This window comes from Typha latifolia, chromosome 2 (genome assembly GCF_019914945.1).
Source record: "Typha latifolia isolate L0001 chromosome 2, TyphaL0001v2, whole genome shotgun sequence".
NCBI lineage: Eukaryota > Viridiplantae > Streptophyta > Magnoliopsida > Poales > Typhaceae > Typha > Typha latifolia.
This window is the reverse complement of record NC_133087.1, coordinates 17683575-17702040: the sequence shown is the minus strand read 5'-3', so window position 1 is coordinate 17702040 and position 18466 is coordinate 17683575. Positions and strand designations below refer to the sequence as shown.

At 37.6% G+C, this 18466-nt stretch overlaps 4 protein-coding genes across 5 annotated transcripts; 2 read left to right on the top strand and 2 right to left on the bottom strand.

The window, feature by feature from the left end:
• Positions 1-751: 751 nt before the first annotated feature.
• LOC140780952 (uncharacterized) lies at positions 752-4504 on the bottom strand. Its single transcript, XM_073126685.1, has 9 exons — positions 4331-4504; positions 3968-4214; positions 3626-3877; positions 3433-3548; positions 2323-2387; positions 2019-2245; positions 1786-1933; positions 1195-1235; positions 752-1109 (listed from the first exon to the last, which is right to left on the bottom strand). Exons 1-9 carry the CDS (start codon positions 4433-4435, stop codon positions 982-984), a joined length of 1329 nt encoding a protein of 442 aa, XP_072982786.1. The 5' UTR covers positions 4436-4504; the 3' UTR covers positions 752-981.
• Positions 4505-5197: 693 nt separating this feature from the next.
• On the bottom strand, positions 5198-10291 carry LOC140782586 (uncharacterized). 2 transcript variants are annotated; one of them, XM_073129225.1, is made up of 9 exons: positions 10067-10291; positions 9583-9750; positions 8420-8499; positions 7838-7891; positions 6834-7106; positions 6692-6754; positions 6528-6596; positions 6394-6439; positions 5198-5545 (listed from the first exon to the last, which is right to left on the bottom strand). In XM_073129225.1, the coding sequence occupies exons 1-9, from the start codon at positions 10098-10100 to the stop codon at positions 5484-5486; spliced, it is 849 nt and encodes a 282-aa protein (XP_072985326.1). In that variant the 5' UTR covers positions 10101-10291; the 3' UTR covers positions 5198-5483. The 2 variants fall into 2 exon arrangements, with proteins under 2 accessions (XP_072985326.1, XP_072985327.1); XM_073129226.1 differs by having other exon boundaries at positions 8420-8496; positions 10067-10270.
• A 615-nt stretch (positions 10292-10906) lies between these two features.
• LOC140781693 (small ribosomal subunit protein eS21-like) lies at positions 10907-13085 on the top strand. The gene is made up of 4 exons (XM_073127792.1): positions 10907-11035; positions 11472-11565; positions 11671-11803; positions 12775-13085. Exons 2-4 carry the CDS (start codon positions 11516-11518, stop codon positions 12838-12840), a joined length of 249 nt encoding a protein of 82 aa, XP_072983893.1. The 5' UTR covers positions 10907-11035; positions 11472-11515; the 3' UTR covers positions 12841-13085.
• Positions 13086-14145: 1060 nt separating this feature from the next.
• LOC140781383 (small ribosomal subunit protein eS4z-like) lies at positions 14146-16933 on the top strand. Its single transcript, XM_073127331.1, has 5 exons — positions 14146-14323; positions 15414-15491; positions 15584-15764; positions 15916-16013; positions 16239-16933. Exons 1-5 carry the CDS (start codon positions 14321-14323, stop codon positions 16671-16673), a joined length of 795 nt encoding a protein of 264 aa, XP_072983432.1. The 5' UTR covers positions 14146-14320; the 3' UTR covers positions 16674-16933.
• Positions 16934-18466: the final 1533 nt, after the last annotated feature.

Genomic DNA, 18466 nt, shown 5'->3' with positions numbered 1-18466 from the left:
ACACTTGGGCAATCAATTGATCAACAAATTCCCACCAAACTAGAACAAAAGTTGCTTTAATGTTGACAAAAATGTGTCACAATAAACCAAATAGATAACCTAAAGCAATTTGTTTCCAAAATCACTTGTCAGTTTTATAATGAACAACCCTATCATTAAGATCATGATGATGAAATTACTGCAGCAACAGCATGACCACAGATCAACAGCAGATCTGCTGAAGCTTCACCTAGAATTATCAAGTCAAGCTGCATAACTGAAGAACAAGGCTTAGTCTGTCAGGCTAGGCAGATTGGCTGTAGAGTTCCTATTTCAATATTAACTCCCAACCAAGTACGAAGTTCCTCAGAGATGTAAGAGTACTTCAGAAGTTATCTTTTGCTTTTTTTGAGCTCCTTTATGTGAGTAACCATTTTAACCAAGCAGCTTATGCTCAAATCATCTCTCATGCTCTTACCACCACTAGAAATTGAGAACATCTTATTAGCTTTACCCAACTGCCTAGCAAAATAATCTTTCAACCTCTAATTTCTACAAGGATACCTACTCTATATTATCTAATAGTGACTTGTACCAGGTGACTTCCTCCACCAGTGACAAGCGGAGATTGTAGGTGACCAATGTGACGCTTGATGATTGCTCATTTCACTTAGGAACTCGCTGATCTCCAGAACTTGCTCACAGGACTGGCTGTCATTTATACATGTCCTTATAAGCAAAATTACAAGATCAACACAATCGATATTTGACATAGACACAATAACACAGTTTCTCTAGAGTTTAGAATTAAAAACCTAAAAGATATATATTTTAAAACAGTACTTTGTATTTGTTCTGAGAACTGAATGAGCTACTTGCATATAAATAAGCTGCTCTTGCACAAACTTTCACTAAAAAGCCTGACTTACTAAACAGGTACTACTTATCCGGAGTGACAGCTTAAGATTTCAAGTCAGTAAATTTTAAAATACCAATCCTTCTTCAATCATAGAAGTGAGGTGTTGACTGGACATATAATTCATCTTCATCTTCCTCGTCGTCATCATCATCAGCGCCTATCCAGTTGCTTGGGTGATGCTGTGAATGAGGGTCACCATTTAATTCAGCTCCTGTGTATAAAAGAAGCAAAATAAAAGACTTAGTAGTGCATCAAATTCTTCAGAATCCCAGATTTTGAGTACATGATAATCAAACCTGGAGGTTCACCCAGACGATCCATTTCCACAGCTTGCTGTCTATGATATTAGTCAGGGAAAAATATTTCTTTGAAAGAACCAATCAACCTCTTATACAAAGTGAACGGAAATTAAGTCTGCATAGATATCTAAACAAACAACATGCAAAAACTCAAGCATAAAAATGTTATACAATCTACTTAAACAGAGTTCAAGATTTGGTACCACTAGTTTTTAACCATTCTGCTGGCAAGCAAGTCTACATTAAATGACCTTGTACTCAGGAAGCATTAAAAAAAACAGAAAATGGAAGCTGCACTATGTAATGATAATAGAGGAAATACACAACAACGGCCAGCAAATACTTACTCTCTTGCGGCACGTGCCGTGCCGGCCAGTGGTCGACACAATCTGTGCTTGTGGCATGGCCATTTTTGATACCCAATGATTCTTTTCAGTCTGGCTTACAGAGTCAGCAGATGGTTCTCAATAGTGTTTGTAAATTGCCTACTAAAAGATGATGTACGGAGTAGGTACTTAGAAATGAATATTACCAGGAAGCATCTAATAAAGATAATGTTGATAAATCTGGAGCAATAAGACAGGATACACATTAGATGCATCCACTTGTGGTAATAGCTTCCCATGTGCATTCATTGTATTCGACATTTGTATAACATTTTGTACACTAGAACTTGGATTTCCTTCCAGCTGGACCTGTTTCCGTTTGTTACCTTCACTGCTTTTGGCAGCACTACCTGTTTGAGAAAGGGCATATATCTGAGACTACCTTGGTGAACTATTGTGGTAGTAACAAGCCGTGAAGTAGATAAAGATGGCAACCTGAAAGCTCTGACCAGATTTTAGTGTGTAAAGAGGGATGCTCAGGAACAGATGATGCATTTGGAGCTCTAGCATCTTCTGGCTCTTGTGCTGGAGCAGCACATGGGTTGTCTGCAGTGTTTCCCTCAGTAAGTTGTGATACAAGCATAGTCGCAAGAACTAAGTTTGCATCAAAGTCCGAATTGCACCCGTCATCCAATCCAAATCTTGGTGCCATAAGGATAGGTCTGCCCATCCAGAACACAAGCCAGAAGTGCATCACAACCAATGCAAGATATGGAATATAATGACCATGTAAACATACTCGCCAGCTTTTTCAAAAAATAGGTGGATGTCAACCTCACAACCTTCACAAAATGTTAGGAAGGCCTGCTTTGGAAAAAGAAAAGAGAAAAGAGAAAAATTAGATTGTTAGAAACAAGTGATACAGATTTTGGAGTGTAACAGCTCCATATGCAGCAAAGTTTCTTCTCAGCAAGAAACAATTGAAAGCTATCACATTCGCCACAAAACCACATTAACTAGACCTGTCCACCATTAAGAGTGGAAGACACCCATTACATGTAGCAATGCACTTTGCAAAATTTACAACTATTGAATTCATATCCTCCTTTGTTCTCATTCAGCTTTCTTAGATTGAAAACAATCAGTACACCATAATTTTTATAAAAAAATCCACTTATGAGGGCTTTTCTAGCCAACAGGAGCATCAATATCATATCTTAAAAAATTACAAAAAAAAATCTCTGAGAAAGAAGGTTATTTGAAACCACTGGTAAAGTAGGAAGTGCCAAAGTAAAGGCCATAAGATCAATCATGGGAAAATTACGAACTATATCATGGAGGTGACTATCTGACAGCACAGCAAACAAGATTATGACATAAACATGAGAACTAGCATGTCAGTGAGGGATGGAATTTCAAAGCAAAATAATCTTCAAAATCTAGGATTACTCAAAGAATACTGAATAGAGAGACTCAAGGACATTCCCGCTCATGTGCGCCTCTAGTTGACATCTTTCCAAAAGTCTGCTCTTTGGACATGTGGGACCAGGAAACTATGTCATCACATTGAACAAACTCTACTATATTGGTAGGCATTGAAAATTTGATACCAGATCATTCCTCACCATAACAAATACCATATAGATGCAAACCTACATGTATCACCACCTTGAGGACTTTTTCATTAAACAAAGAACATGTTGGTAGAAAGAAACATCACATACAGAATTACTTAAGCAATGAAGTACTATATATATGATGAGCAGATAACCAGGGAACCCAGGATAACCAAAAACAACTTACATTATCATAATCAGTCATTCATGCAGAGATATTACTAATTACCCAGATACCCCTACTTTAGATTCTACCAAACAAATTGTTTTCTATGTTTCCCAAATATGACCACCTTCAATTCCTTCACGCCAAAAGTGACATCGACGGGATCACCAACATGGTTATACTGCACAAACTCCTCTGTAGGGTCTATCCAGAGCTGCGTGTGCAATGTGGTATCACTATCATCTGCACCCATAAACACCAAAAAGAGTTACGCCTACAGCAATTCCCCCCCTAAAATAAACTAAATTCCATTCATACACCTTTAGTAGGATCAATATAACTCCTCAGCTCAACAGCCTTCCCCCCAATCTCACTCTCTGCATCACCCATTCCAATCGCAGGCTCCGTCGCAATGACCGTGATCTCCTGGAGCGACGACTGGAAATTCGCGAGCAGTCGCGTCATATCACGTGGCCGCACGACAAGGCTGCTCGGGAATCGCCGCCTGTCGAGCGTAAGGTGTTCGATGTCGGGCTCGACGTTGCAACTAATCCAGTAACTCTTCTTAACACCTGGAAAAGGGGAAAACGATGAAAACCCAATTCAAAGACAACCAAGATATGGATAAAGAGGAGGCCAATTGAGTCGGTAGAGAAGAGTACCGTTGAGGCAATGGAGGGTCCATTGGAGCTTGGAGGAGTCCGGAGAGGGGAGGAGAGCGACGAGGCGGTCGAGGGAGCTGAAGGGAGTGCGGAGAATGGCGGTGATGGATTTGAGGAGGAAGCTGCATTGGATTGGGAAGGAGGTGGAAGAGGAGGAATTGGAGACCGAGAAGCGGTCGAAGAAGTCTGGGGTGAAGAAGATGGTTTGGTACGCGGAGCGAGAGGAGTTGAGGGTGTGGAGCTGCAACTGCGAGGAAGAGAAGGAGAGAGAAGACGAGAGGTGAGTTTAGAGAGAGAGAGAGAGAGAGAGAGAGAGAGAGAGAGAGAGAGAGAGAGAGAGAGAGAGAGAGAGAGAGGGGAGACCTTGGAAGCGGAGGCTTGGAGGACGAGCTCGGAACCGACGCGTGCGAGGCACGTGATGGAGCGGATGAACGTCTTGAGGGCGTTCCCGCTTAGGGAGAGCTCCATTTCGATGAGAAAAAGAGAAGGCAAGCTCTCTCAAAACCTCTATAGAGAGAGAAGAAAAGAGGGAGGTGCGGGAGAGATCAGACGGCTGTGGTTTGTCTAATTAACTCTGATGGTGTTAATCTAAATGGATTTAACACTCCGAATTGAGTAATAACATGGAAATCTTTTTCAGTGTTAGTGGGATTTTTATTTGTATTTTATTTTCTATAGCTGCTGCTCATGGATCCAGTATTCCAGCTTCATTCTATATCTTTTTTTTTCTTTTTCTTTTTTCAATTTTTATTTATAGAAAAGATGCTTACAACAAAAAGCTTGTTTGCAACCCTTACGTCAGAGTTTTTTTTTTTATTTTAAAAGAAAGAAATTATTTCATTAATCCCCTCTGTTACAAATCCTACCCATGTAGTGTCGTAGCTCATTAGTTGGTAGATATAATTTACAAACAAAAGATAATAAGAGGACATTAAGTGTGTATAATGTTTAGAATTTTTAGGTAGGGAGGGGAAATATTTGTCGAAGTACTCACATGCAAGAGCCACGTCCGTCTAACGAGCTGCAGACAGGTTGCGTGATATAAAGGGCCAATAACAGCACATAAGTTGATTTTAAAATATAGTAGCAAAATTATATAGAAATATAAATTAAAATGGTTTGTAAGTCTATTTTCTTGCATGATGTAATAAACAAAGACCCATAAAATGTGTTGGGTCTGTAGCACAAAATTCCAAATAGAAATCAATAAAAAAAAAAAACCCCTGCAAAGAAGTATTAATTTGTTTTTTTTTTCTTCCATTCACTACTTTAGCAACATAGCTATGGGACAAATGATTTCTGGATTACAGGCATTTTTAAGTAATCTATATCATGATGAATAGTTTTGATAAATTAAATTATGTCCTGTATTGGTACCATTAGAACTATTAAAATCAACATCAGATTCGTCGAGAAGATGGTGAAATGAACATGCCGAGGCCACAGCATCCTCCACAAGTCCAGACCAAAGAAATTAAACCGCCTGAGAGAAAAATCCAAAAGCTTGCCAGCGAACTCACTCGATCCCGTGGAATGAAGGAAGAACAGCAACAAGTGGATCTCCATAGCCAACTGCTTCTGTACATTGAAGAAATGAGAACACGAATGAGCTTGGATATGCTAATAGTACAGAATCTAGCAACATGAGCTGGTATGAACGAGAACAATAGAGTTCTAAAATCATCAAAGTAAAAGAAAACTGCAGCATGTTATATCAAATATTGCTGCTTAACTAGGTTTATCACTGCATCGCTTGGCTCTGCATGAAACCATGTATTAGTATCAAGAAAATAGAAAAAAAAAAATCTTCAAGAACTAAATGGTATCAGAAGTTATTTCATTGCATTACTTAAATTCCCAAAAAGTAATCAGATGTCTATTTTTAAATAACAGAAATGAAAAATTGTCAGTTGAAAGTTGTAAGCTAGTTATATGAAAGCAACTTTAGATTCACTAATCATTTGACTTAAATCAAATTATACTACTAGTTTGAAAAGCTAGCTAAAAGAGTCAACTAATTCCATTCAACATCAGCACATCTTGCCACCTTCAACAAAACATGCAGTTGAGAACTGCTTACTTATGTCATGGTATGGGACAAAAATCACCAAGTATGAGAGTCAATGGGTAGTCTAGTAGTGATGATAAGATACAGTAGGGAAAAGTGGGATCTGAAAAATGGGAATCAAATGGTTGTAGGCAATTATAACATAAAGTAGCAAGGAGATGGAACCAACTATGAAAGCTATATTCGATCTTTACCCACTTCTTAGTTGTTGCCTACATAGAGTAGATTGGGATATCCAGCACCAAGAAGTATACCTATTCATCATCTCCATGAAGGCAGGAGAATTGGTGTGTGGAGGGAAGATAGAGAGATATTTACTGTTAACTGAGAGGGTGTTGTTTGAAGATTAAAAAATTACCTCCATCCTTGTAGAGGACCATCAATATTTCTCCAGCCACATCTGACTGATCAAGGAAAGGATGGTACCCATAAGAAATGCAAGGATATAATTAAGGTGACAAGACATAGGTGAATAATGGAAGTATAACTCACTCTAACAGGTAGTTCATTGCCAAATTGATCCAGGAACCCAATGGTCTGTCCTTCTTTAATAAGGTCGCCCTGTTTTTGCCATTAACTTAGTATTTGGTTCAAGAATGAAGAAGTTCCAAATGCAAAATTGTTGTTGCATAAGGTCGCCCTGTTTTTGCCATTACCTCTTTACAGCTTGGAGGTTGTTTCTTTCCTTTTAATGTTCTTCCCCTTCGAAATGTACCAACCTGGAAAGGGTGTGGGAGCTCAAATGTACACTGTTTCACTATCCTAATTAATGAAACAACATACTTGGATCATACATACCGTAGGAGATGATACAATCACATATGCATTTGATCCAGAAGCCTCTAGAGAAGCAAGCTTTGATGCCTTTGCAGAAGAAACATTTGCAAATGGACTGGTTTCTGCAGCAGGGGATTTTGGTGGCACAACTGGTTGTGCAGCAGGGGAGGACTCATTCATAGGCTCACTTGGAATAGGAGGTGCCATAGTGGGTGAGACAATTGGAGGTGTAGGAGGAGGTGAATCATTGGGAATTCCCATGCCTCTTTTCAGATGCAATTCGAAATTGCCGATCTGAACTATCCAGAAATGTATCAGTTAAGTAAATTTTGCATAAAAAGCATATAAATAACTAAACAGAGAAAGACCTAGCACATCCGAGATCACGATAGTTAGACAAGAGACCGTCTAAATTATTAAGCTTCACCAAGTATTTTGCAATGGTTGCTACATCAACAAGTTCGTAGCTAAAAACTTACCCTGCAATTCATCTAAGAAATTGACGTGGTTACATGGTTACTTAAATGTGAATGATCAAGATCCAGGTGAAGATGGCAATCGTACTGTAGCATAGCTCCAAGAAAGTTTGAGTGAAGTGCACCTCCAAAAATAGAAGTGGGAACAAATAAAACTCTGAGCACTGGAAGTAAAGTTTGAAAAATATATTGCTCCCTAGGAAGCCGACAGGAGGAAAAGAAAAGGGAAAAGAAAAACCAAATCCAAGGTCCAAAAAGCTAAGATTGCATGCCCGCTATGCAGCTACATACAACCCATCTGACTTGAACTCAAAGAGTCTGACAAAATGTCAACATATTTGCACATCTGGCTATTACTCTAAACTCTAAAGTATTCTATCAAAATCGGTCTCAGAAATGATCATGAAACATAGATATCATTCTCTCATAAATTCAATTTTATAATAATCCTAGGAATAGGCTGCTAGAACAATCTAACAGCATTCATCAAATGATGTTGAATATCTTATGATTAGATAAATTTATTTGCTTACTCAGCTGTAACAATACCTTCAATTTTAGCTCAGCTATGCTGGTTTCATCACAGACTTCTGATACCAATGCCTGCAAGTAAAACAGAAAACTGCGTCAAAAGTTAAGTCAAGTTACCATGTGAATGTTGCATTCACAAATTATGTGGACCCCTCACTTAGAATAGAAAAATAAACGATGTTCAATTAGTCTTCAATCAGAAAACGTGAAAACTTGCATGGCCACTAATTTTCACCTACTTCAATCATTGTCATCATTGACTTATTATTAACTATTTTCTGTTGAGAAACATACAAGGAGGGATTTTAACTGAGATAGTCAAAAGATGTTTAGCCTCCTGAGCACTTTCTTATTTATTAACTGAAACAACTCTATGATCCTATTACCCTTGGGTGAGATGCCTTCTTAATTCTTACTGCTTGCAGTCGTGTCACATGGGAAATGTATTATATACCTTTTAGTCTCATCTTTATTTTTCTCTAAATGAACAAAAACATCAAAATATTATGTGTCACTCCATATCTGACCACATAACCAAAATGTATCATGACCATAAACCGAAGGTATATGATAAAACCAAATCATAAAGCAAAAGTTGACCTCAAAGCCACTAGGAAAAGTTGATTTCTGCACACTTTGGGACTCCAATGGTGTATCTGAAATCTTATCTGAAGTGACTGCTGCATCCAAGGAAGATATCCATCAGTTTGCACATAGAATGGGAATGCTCACAGCTCAGTATGTATAATGCAATGGGTTTAAAAAAAAAAAAAAACTTGCAGCTGGAGCATATCTTGATAAATTAATAATAATGAGAAGCGATTTCTAGAAGGCAAAATAACTACTCCAAAAAAATAATTTTTGTTACATAAGCTAAGATTGATGTATGGAACAAATTGCATCTTTCCTTCTTTTCTTTTATAATCTCTCAAATTTACATCAGATTCCACAAATTCCAGCTTGCCAGCTTATGCAATTTGAGCAACAAGAGCGTAACTTCTAGAAAATAAGGTCATTTATAACAAAATAGCTGCATACGTGATAAAGATAATGTATTAGATAAGAATATGCCAAGTAATATAACAACAATTTTTGTGTTTTTAGAGGATCTCATTATTTTATCCATTCCTTGAAACTTGAAAGCTTTTTTCTGGTCTAGTACAAAAGGCAAGGGTACTAAAAATAATATAATTTATAAATAAGGTCAGGCAAGTCATAGAAACAATCTCCTACATCATCTTTAGAAACTTAAAGTAAATGATCTAAAAAACTTTTGGTGCACTTCTGGCTTGCCTTTTGTATCGATATTAAATTGACCATAGTTTTCACCTTTGCATCAAGGTCATATCTACCATTTCGTTATTCTGATAATACTGAACCAATTTCATTCCACCATTATTTTCAACTAGCTGGATTGTGTATCTAGAAATGCAAAAGCAGCTTTACAACTGTCTCATTTTCAACAAATTATAATGATCCAAGAAAATTGCTCTTGGATAATTAAAAGTTGTAAACAGTGAGTAACGTGCCGCTGAAGACTGATATACTGCTTCAATTCGTATAAAAAAGATTTATTATATAGTATCCCTCAAAGAAATTTCTACAGATAAGCCTTAGAAAGACAAGAATGAGAGGAAAAGGTGAGTCAAAATAATGAAATAAAAGTCTATTAAACTGATACCATAAATTCCTAATAAGAGTGCAATGATATTAATCAGAAGAAAAGGAACTAAAACTGAAAGAAATATGACTAATCAACTAACCATTAGATGCCAGAACAGATGTACTCTGAGAGGCGTTTAGAAATGGTAAAAATGATCCTTTTCTAGTCAATCTCACCGCTGGAGCTCGAGAAAACAAGTGTGTTTTACTTCTGGATAGATGAGCAAAACCAGGCTTCTCCAAGAAAGACTCCGAATGTTGCGTTCCCACTATAGCACCAGAGAAGTAAGAATTGCCGTATTTCAAACATCGTAAACCAAGCAAAAATTTCAAATTAAATCCCAGAACAGTGTTACAAACAAACTAAAGTACATTCATCAACCCACTAATCTGCTGTATTTCCAATTTAAAAACCGAAACAACTGAGCAAAAACAGCTCGATTTCTAATGGTACCCCCCCACCATAAAGCGATTCGGACCAAGTAGAACAATTGTTGTAGTCGTGCAGGAATCAAGGACTATAATAGATCCAAACCATCAAATTGTATGAGTCTGAGCAGCTAAAAATGGAGGAAAAGATACTACCATGGATAGGACGGAGGAAGGCAGCGGCTTCCATGGAGGCGGCGGATCTGGAGAAGAGAAGTGCGGAAGGAGATGGAGAGATTAAAGGAGAGAGAGTTGATGCGATGGTAGTTGCATAGGATTAAGAAGAGTGCATTCGGATCGCGGGGCGCCCTCGACTCCTCGAGGTTTCCGCCAATGTCATAAATTTCTCCGTATGTGTTTGAATCGTGGCGTCCTCTCGGCTCTCGTTTTGGTCGGACGGTCGGACGAAATCTCTCCTACGATTGCTGCTGTTGATTCTGACAGGCCCAAGCTTAGTGGGCTAGATTCGTAGGCCCAATTACGGCCTGGATCCGCTAATATTTAAATTTATTCTCTCACGTACGGATCCCCCAACCCCCTGCCCAATGCGGTAAGAGATTAAAATAGACTAATCTTTATATTTAGCCTATAATTAGCCTACGGCTTGATTTTGATTCTAACATGCCCAAATCTTGGAATGCTAGAATTTTAACCTCGTTAAGCTAATAAAAAAAATATAGATTAAATTACATGGGCACTCTCTAAACAATAGTATAATATCACACTATTCGCGTTTTTTTTTAGAAAAAAAACCGATAGTAATACCTCTAGACTATTGAAAAGAAAATGATTAGATTATTTTATTTTATTCTGGATTATTTTGAATTGAACCTAAAATTTCGAATAAAAAGTATATAATATTAACATTTTATTTTATTTAAAATAAAAAAATTATATATTAATAATATATTTTAAGTTAGAGATAATCAACCTACTTTAAAGTAATAATTAAAGTTATTTGTTTTCTTTATTAAGTATAATGATGTAATTTTGTATAGTTAGCCCATTCATAAAACGACCCACTAAAATATTAGGGTTTTGTGTGATTGATTCACTATAAATACGACTTTAGGCGCCTCTCTCTTCTCTCCGCCGTAGCCGTTCTACTCTCTTCACGATACTAAGGTACTCTCTATTTCTTCACAGATCTTAATAACTTGATGCTAAGATTCCTGCGGCTAACTCACTTGGATGATAACTGTATTTGCTATATTCGAGAATAGAATTTAAGTTCTTAACCCTAGGATTGTAAAGTAGGGAGTAAGATTTCTATGGATAGGTCTTTTTTTTTATATTATCCATCTCTCACGGTGTTAATCTCTGAGGTGTTGATGTTTGATGGAAGATCTAAGTATGGAAACAAATTAGTGTCTACCGATTAAATTTGCGCTGATAGATGGCACTTTGTTGGTTAATTTGATCTCCTCGGAGTCGCGAGAAAATTGTGCATATTGATATGAATATTAAATAGATTTTTTCTGAACCAGCAGAATCGAACTAAATTGGGGAAAATTGGTTTGTATTGATTTCAACTTGAAATAAGTTTCTTTCTGTACTCCAGGCTTTATTGAAATCCTTGGCTAGGGTTTGCACTACGCTGACAAGATGCAGAACGAAGAGGGTCAGATGATGGATCTCTACATTCCCAGGAAGTGGTATGATCTATGTAGTGTATTGGTGCATATGCTATTGTTATCCTTTTTTCGCTATTAACGGTAGATGATGTCTTATCTAATATCTGTTCAATCATTGGACTGCAGTTCGGCCACAAACAGGATCATTACTGCAAAGGACCATGCCTCGGTTCAGGTCAATGTTGGGCATTTGGATGAGAGTGGAGTGTACAATGGCCAGTTCACCACCTTTGCTCTCTGCGGTTTCATTCGTGCTCAGGTCTGTCTTTGGTGTTCTTCTTTTGCAGTATCTCGATATTTTATTTTAGTAGTTCTTAGAGCCTTAGCAAAATTATACATGTTCCCCATTGTTTAGCCTCACAAGCTCCATTGATCTTTTGTTAGTTGTTCTTGTTGAAACATAGACTTATTTTTTTATAATATTGTAATATTCATGGTGCTTGAAAAGTGCATCCTTGTGCGTAAGTGCTGAATGGCTTTTCTAATATGAAAGCTAATTTAAGGAATAAGAGTAGATCAGCTTATAGGAGAAATTGTACCTCATTTGAATGCATAGCAACTTGTCAATTGGGTTCACACGTAAGGTCGATCAAATATTGTGCAAGTTAATTCTACCTCATCAGATTGGAGTTGATGGTTTTGGCTATATGAGAAACTTTCTTGTAGCTTAGGTGAACCTTCTAAGTCAGGGTGTCTTGCATTTGATATGATAGCTCCCAACCTTCAGCTCTGCATTATTCAGAAGATATTTTAGGTAGTAGTAGATTGTTGGACTGACCTACTTGCTTTAGTATCTCTTTATACTACCATATATTTCACAATTTTTGACTCTCATGATCTATGTGGTACTCATTCACCAGGTTTCTCTATTTCGTCTGAAAAATTAGAACATATTTGCATTATGTGCCCAAGTTTTATAGAGGCTGATTTCTATGATCTTCATGTTCTTTTTCCTCTCTTATGTCATATTCTTTGGACCAATTTTGTTATGTTCTATATACATATACATACACACACACACACACACACACGCACGCATATCATGTTGAGGAATATTGTTATTGTATTAATGTTTCCTCTTTTTCATTGGACAAGCTCCTAAACCACCCTCAAATGCTAAGTTTTCACTTCTATAATTTCTCAGTTAGTTTCAGCACTGGACCTTACTTGATTGTATCATTCAATTTAGCCTATTTTTTGTGCTAAATCTCACTTTTGGATGTCTTGCAGGGTGATGCTGACAGTGCTATTGACAGGCTGTGGCAGAAGAAGAAAGTTGAAGCCCGACAGCAGTAAGATGTCACTGGCGGAATGAGTTCGATTACACTTCCTAGATATCATCCTCCAGCCATGGATCTGTTCTGGTTTTTGAAGTTATTAGTGATTGTTGCAAGTTGAAAGTTTCAGCTTTGAGCTGCTTCTCTGGTTCTCATTTGTAGTTTGGAGTTTAGGACTTGTTATCCATGCTATGTTCCTACTTTTGGACATGTTTCATTTATTTTTAAATGCAGTTTGATTCATTTTGAATCAACCTCTCCAAAGATTGGCTTACACACTCATTCTGATCGGTTCTTGTGTCATCCTGCAATGTGAATGCGTTTTAAAGAAGCTTAAAATTTGATAAGCGTGCGGTTGAATTTTGTTTTTGCTTGAAAGGAGTAGTCACTTGTAGACTAAACCATTCAAATTACTTGTTCCGAGAGCAGATGCCTGTTTTTTTGTCCATTTTAATTTCCTTTCTAAGAGGTTCTACATATGGAGAAAGGAACAACCAATTGACCAAATGGTTGTTTACTTATTTATGTTGCATCTTTTAATTAGTAAAAATTATGCCTCTGTACATGGGAAAACTAATAGAACTAATAGGTAGAGCCACCTTCTCGGGAAAATAAAGTTCTTGGCATGGAAATTAGGTGAAAATTCAAATGCATTATCCCAGTATCTATCCGATTCCGATAGCATATAAACAGGGATACTTCTATGATTGTATCAAACTTTTTCTTAATACGTGATTATTGACAAAATTATTACTAATTTACTCTAACTTTCGATCTATTTACTAAATCACTGCACATTTCTTTTTAAAAAACATTACTTCAACTTTTGTAAAGTATCCCAAGCTGTATTCACCAAACTTCAGGCTAGTTCTAAACAGGCCTTAGAACTTAGAAGGCAGTGAACAAAAAATATATATAAAAAAAGTTTAAGAGAAATATTATGAATATCTATGCAGTTGTATTTGTATTACGATTGACAATGCTTATATTTTCAGAAGGCCGTAATAGTGCGGTCGATAATATTGATAAGATTTCGTTGACCTACATATTTCTTTTGTTGTGTCCAACAATATGAATTGAGTTGAAAAAGGCTATAATTACTAGTAAAATTTAATTTTTTTTCTTCCTCCATTGCTGCCTAGTTAATCAGGATTATTGAGAAAGATTACTGAATGACTCTTCTATTGACATAATTGTAATGGATCGGCCCAATCCAAATGATTTGGGCCTCATACTACCGAAATCTAACTGTTAAGGTTCGGCCCATTAACTATACCAGTGGGTGAAAGTGTTACGAAGCCCATGAAGTGGTGGATGTTAATCTGAACCGTTAATCTCTATTCCAACAGCTGTGGATCTTCGAGTTAATCTCGTCAGCGGAGAGTGAGGGGATAAAACCCTAGGTATCTCCGCCGTCGCTCTTCTTTTTTAGGGTTTTCGCTTAAGCCTTGATCCCGAACTCTCCTGCCGTGGCGAAGAAGTCCGAGATTTAGAGCAGAATGGTTTGATCTAAATCCCTTCTGCATTACAGATGATGTTCTTTTATGCGCTTTCGTAAATTAGTCTCGCAGTTGTTCTCGATCTCTTGGTTTCAATCTACGAGTTTAATTTTTGCGAGCTCTGGACTGTTTTAGGATATTTATATACTACTTATTTGTTGGTTTAGTTAATTGATCTCTATGTTAGTGATGTAGAAATCCAATTATAGTTTATTTTTGGGGCGTGCATACGATTTTTCTGCAGAAAGCTTAGTCTTGATGCGCGTACTTTCAAGCAGCTTAATTGATTTAGATGCGTTGAAGTTTATTTTGTTTGTTTACTTTTGGAGCTGGCTTCAAGGTTTCACTTGATTTAGGGGGGAAAATTGGGATTTTGGGAGACCGATATGTATAATTGTGCATACGAGAGCGAGCCTAAGTTCAAGATGTTGGAAAGCTCTACAAATTCTATATTTGTTGAGTTATTGGGACATAATTTGTGGTGGGTTGGAGTTCATGGTGCTTGGCTTAGATGTTGGATGTCATTAGATGGGATAAATTTGCCCTGAGGCTGTAGATTTGTCTGGTGCAAAATTGCAAATTCGATGTGAACAAGGCTTTGTGGGATGATCATGATTTCCGCATCCTTACTCGCATCATTGGCTTTCCTACTTATTGTGTTAGTTTTGGATCATCCTGATGTGGGAATTGCAAACAATCTGGACATAAGGTGGGAAGAGATTTTCATTGATGCAGGTTCATGATTTTTTATTTTCTTAGAGTTAACATTGAATTGTTTGACTTCTGTATCGAGAATGTGTTGCTATTTTGTTTGGTGTGGAAGATTATATTGCATTATCGTGTCATGTATGTAGATGGGATTAATTGTGTATATAACCACAAGGAGTTGGCAGGCCCTTGTCATTAGGAGAGCAAATGATACAGTCCGTCAATTTTTCTCTGACCATTTCATTCCTTTTTTCTTGAAGTATTCTATGGAAAGCCCCTTATCGTTGGCCTTCAGTCTACTTTCCTTATTCCTTATTTAATTGAGAAGGTGAATATCAGAGTATCAGTGATTGCTCACTCAACTTTCAAATGTTTTTTTCTTCAGGCTAGGGGATTAAAGAAGCATCTAAAGAGGCTTAATGCCCCAAAACACTGGATGCTTGATAAGCTTGGTGGTGCATTTGTAAGTTCAGAAATGCTTGGTTTTATGTAATTATGCAATTTATGATTATTCTTCTACATTTCCTCTTACTTGATCATCTGTGTATTTATTAGGCTCCTAAGCCTTCTTCAGGACCCCATAAAGCTAGGGAGTGCCTGCCTTTGATCCTTATTCTGAGGAACAAGTTGAAGTATGCTCTCACTTACCGTGAAGTTATTGCGATCTTGATGCAACGGCATGTCATGGTCGATGGAAAGGTCAGGACTGACAAGACCTATCCAGCTGGATTCATGGGTATGTTTGTCTTTTGGTAACATTTTGACATACAGTTCTGCAATGTACTTGTGATATCAGCACCTTATGTCCTAATTTCGTGTTAATCTAGCAATTAATTGTATCTGAAGTTCTTACAAATACAATATTGTTGTACTGTGTTAACCTTCAGATGTTGTATCAATTCCCAAGACTAATGAGAACTTTCGACTTCTCTATGACACCAAGGGTCGGTTCCGTCTCCACTCAATCAGGGATGAAGAAGCCAAGGTAGGTTTGTTTTATCAAATTTTCCTCCATAGCACCCAAACCCCTGTCCCGCAGGAAAAAGGAAAATAAAAGGAGTGATAAAGAGATATTCACATGTAGCATATGTGACAAGTAATCTGCTTACTTAGGTAGCATATTCACGATGAATATTCTTGCTTATTTAGATATTTTGTTTCCTGAGAGCTCTTCTTTCTTTAAATATCTATTATCTAAAATTTCATGCAGTTCAAGCTCTGCAAAGTCCGTTCAGTACAGTTTGGGCAGAAAGGCATTCCTTATCTTAATACCTATGATGGTCGCACAATCCGCTACCCAGACCCTCTTATCAAAGCCAATGACACCATTAAGATTGACCTGGAGACCAACAAGATTGTGGACTTCATCAAGTTTGACGTTGGGAATATTGTCATGGTGACCGGTGGAAGGAACACAGGTCGTGTTGGTGTGATCAAGAACAGGGAGAAGCACAAGGGAAGCTTCGAAACCATCCATGTCCAAGATGCCACCGGTCACGAGTTTGCTACTCGCCTCGGCAATGTGTTCACAATTGGCAAGGGAACCAAGCCATGGGTATCACTACCCAAAGGCAAGGGTATCAAACTCAGCATTATTGAAGAGGCCAGGAAGCGTCTTGCTGCTGCTGCATCTGCAACTGCCTGATCGATCGGCGTCTAAAAGAATCTTGGTTCGAGGAGTTATGAATTTGCTTATGTGTTTCTTGTGTGGTTTAATCAGGGAGGTTGAACTGTAATTTTGGTCCCGCTGAGCAGTCTAGAGATATCGACAATTGATACTGCTTTTTAGAACTTAGAAATCTGTTTACATGCATGTAGCTCTAACTGAAAGATCTTGCTTTCTTCTGTTGGTCGCCTTCGGAGTTTACCTGTTATATTTACATAATAAGGCTTATGGGTTCAAAAGACGAGTATATCATTCTAATTGTTTGTTTCATCCATAGATTGGAAGCTAGGATATTAGCCTCGCAATTATTTCTGCTGATTATAGCCTCCAAAGGCCCAAATCCACTGTCCATCACTATTTGTTTTGCTTCAATAATTTCAGATAATTCATCTTTCGCTTCACTCGGTTCCCATTAGACTCCCCGCCATTATTGGGTTAAAAATAAAGATATCACGATGTCGGAAGTGCTATTTATATGTGTAGCTACAAACTGAAGCAAGTTGTTTTGTAGTAGATGATGGTAACGTTCGATGGAAACGTGCACGCAAAGTGTTTGATAGTATTCTCATATCAGTCTCTTGAGCGATTGGTTGAGCGTAGGATGGATAATTCTGAAGGATTTCAGTAGAGAGCTCTTGTAGCAACTCGTTAGTTCACGTTGAAAAGCTTATGCTGCCCACCAATTGCTTCTTAATTAAGATTTGTAACCAATATCTAACTCATCACTCTTGATGGCCCAGGAAATCTCTTTTCAAATTGACTTTTCCTTTCCTTTCTAAAGATGCCATTTCCCTTTCACAGTCTACTCACCTCCATGTCAGCCTTGTGCTTTCTCGCATTAGCCATCACTAATTCCAGCCCTTGTTTGACAAACGTCCAGTGACTCCCGGCGCATCATCTCTCGTTTGTTTATTTCTCATCCAACTCCTTATTTTGTCATTAAATCAGATGTTGTTGGTTATTGTTTTCATCGTGATATCAATCATAATAAGAAAGAGAACAAAGTTTTTTTTTTATGGAACCATAATCCATAGAATTCATAATGACAGAGACAAGTATATTAATTTTAAGCTCTCTTATCTATTCCTTTTACCCTCTACTTAACAACCACCAAGTTGCCTCAATTATTGAATCCTGAAGTGAAAACAATGGAACAGTAGTCATCTTCTCTGCCCGGCCAGCTTACCTTGTGCATTCAATAAAGAGTTTGCTTCAATTAGTTTGGCCTCACATGAGAAGAGAGCTTATTCTTGCACAAGTTTAGCTGTAAACTGCCAGGCCCACATTGGGCACATAACTTTATGATTAGCCTCATGGGGCCCACTTCATTACACCTACTCTCCTTATGCCTAACTTGACTATTTATTTAACCAACCCTACCCCTTTTGCCTATTACCCCTTATATTGCAGTCAATTGGGGATTCAGCACTTGCAGTGAGGACTGAGGAGTGGCAGGCTTTGCTCCTAGTATCACACTTCTCCAGAGTGGTCAAACTGAGCCAACAGATAGTGTCAGCTTAATAAATTCAAATTTGGAACTCATGGATAGAGCAAGGCTGATTCGGAATGTAAAATGACAAATATGCCCTCATTCTGTCTTTATAGTTTATAGTAGTGCCTCAACTCCTTCCATCTTTGTAAGGGTATATTTGTCAATCTGGAAAAGTTGGTCTGTAAATTGTAACTTTTGCTCAGTTACAGTTCCTTGTTAGGTTTTAAAGCACTTTAGCCTCATGGGGGCCAACTAAAAAATATATATATTTAAAGGCACC

What these genes read in the sequence shown, in the direction of transcription:
- LOC140782586 (XM_073129225.1), bottom strand. Translation starts at nt 10,100, where the DNA reads ATGGAAGCCGCTGCCTTCCTCCGTCCTATCCATG. An exon ending in CTTCCTCCGTCCTATCCATG is followed by an intron (nt 9,751 to 10,066) that starts GTAGTATCTTTT and finishes CTGGTGCTATAG; the next exon opens with TGGGAACGCAACATTCGGAG. An exon ending in CTTTTCCTAGTGGCTTTGAG is followed by an intron (nt 7,892 to 8,419) that starts GTCAACTTTTGC and finishes TTTTACTTGCAG; the next exon opens with GCATTGGTATCAGAAGTCTG.
- LOC140781693 (XM_073127792.1), top strand. Translation starts at nt 11,516, where the DNA reads ATGCAGAACGAAGAGGGTCAGATGATGGATCTCTACATTCCCAGGAAG. An exon ending in CTCTACATTCCCAGGAAGTG is followed by an intron (nt 11,566 to 11,670) that starts GTATGATCTATG and finishes ATTGGACTGCAG; the next exon opens with TTCGGCCACAAACAGGATCA. An exon ending in GCGGTTTCATTCGTGCTCAG is followed by an intron (nt 11,804 to 12,774) that starts GTCTGTCTTTGG and finishes GATGTCTTGCAG; the next exon opens with GGTGATGCTGACAGTGCTAT.
- LOC140780952 (XM_073126685.1), bottom strand. Translation starts at nt 4,435, where the DNA reads ATGGAGCTCTCCCTAAGCGGGAACGCCCTCAAGACGTTCATCCGCTCC. An exon ending in TTATATTGATCCTACTAAAG is followed by an intron (nt 3,549 to 3,625) that starts GTGTATGAATGG and finishes TTATGGGTGCAG; the next exon opens with ATGATAGTGATACCACATTG. An exon ending in TCGTCTGGGTGAACCTCCAG is followed by an intron (nt 1,110 to 1,194) that starts GTTTGATTATCA and finishes TTTTATACACAG; the next exon opens with GAGCTGAATTAAATGGTGAC.
- LOC140781383 (XM_073127331.1), top strand. An exon ending in ATAAGCTTGGTGGTGCATTT is followed by an intron (nt 15,492 to 15,583) that starts GTAAGTTCAGAA and finishes TGTATTTATTAG; the next exon opens with GCTCCTAAGCCTTCTTCAGG. An exon ending in CTATCCAGCTGGATTCATGG is followed by an intron (nt 15,765 to 15,915) that starts GTATGTTTGTCT and finishes GTTAACCTTCAG; the next exon opens with ATGTTGTATCAATTCCCAAG.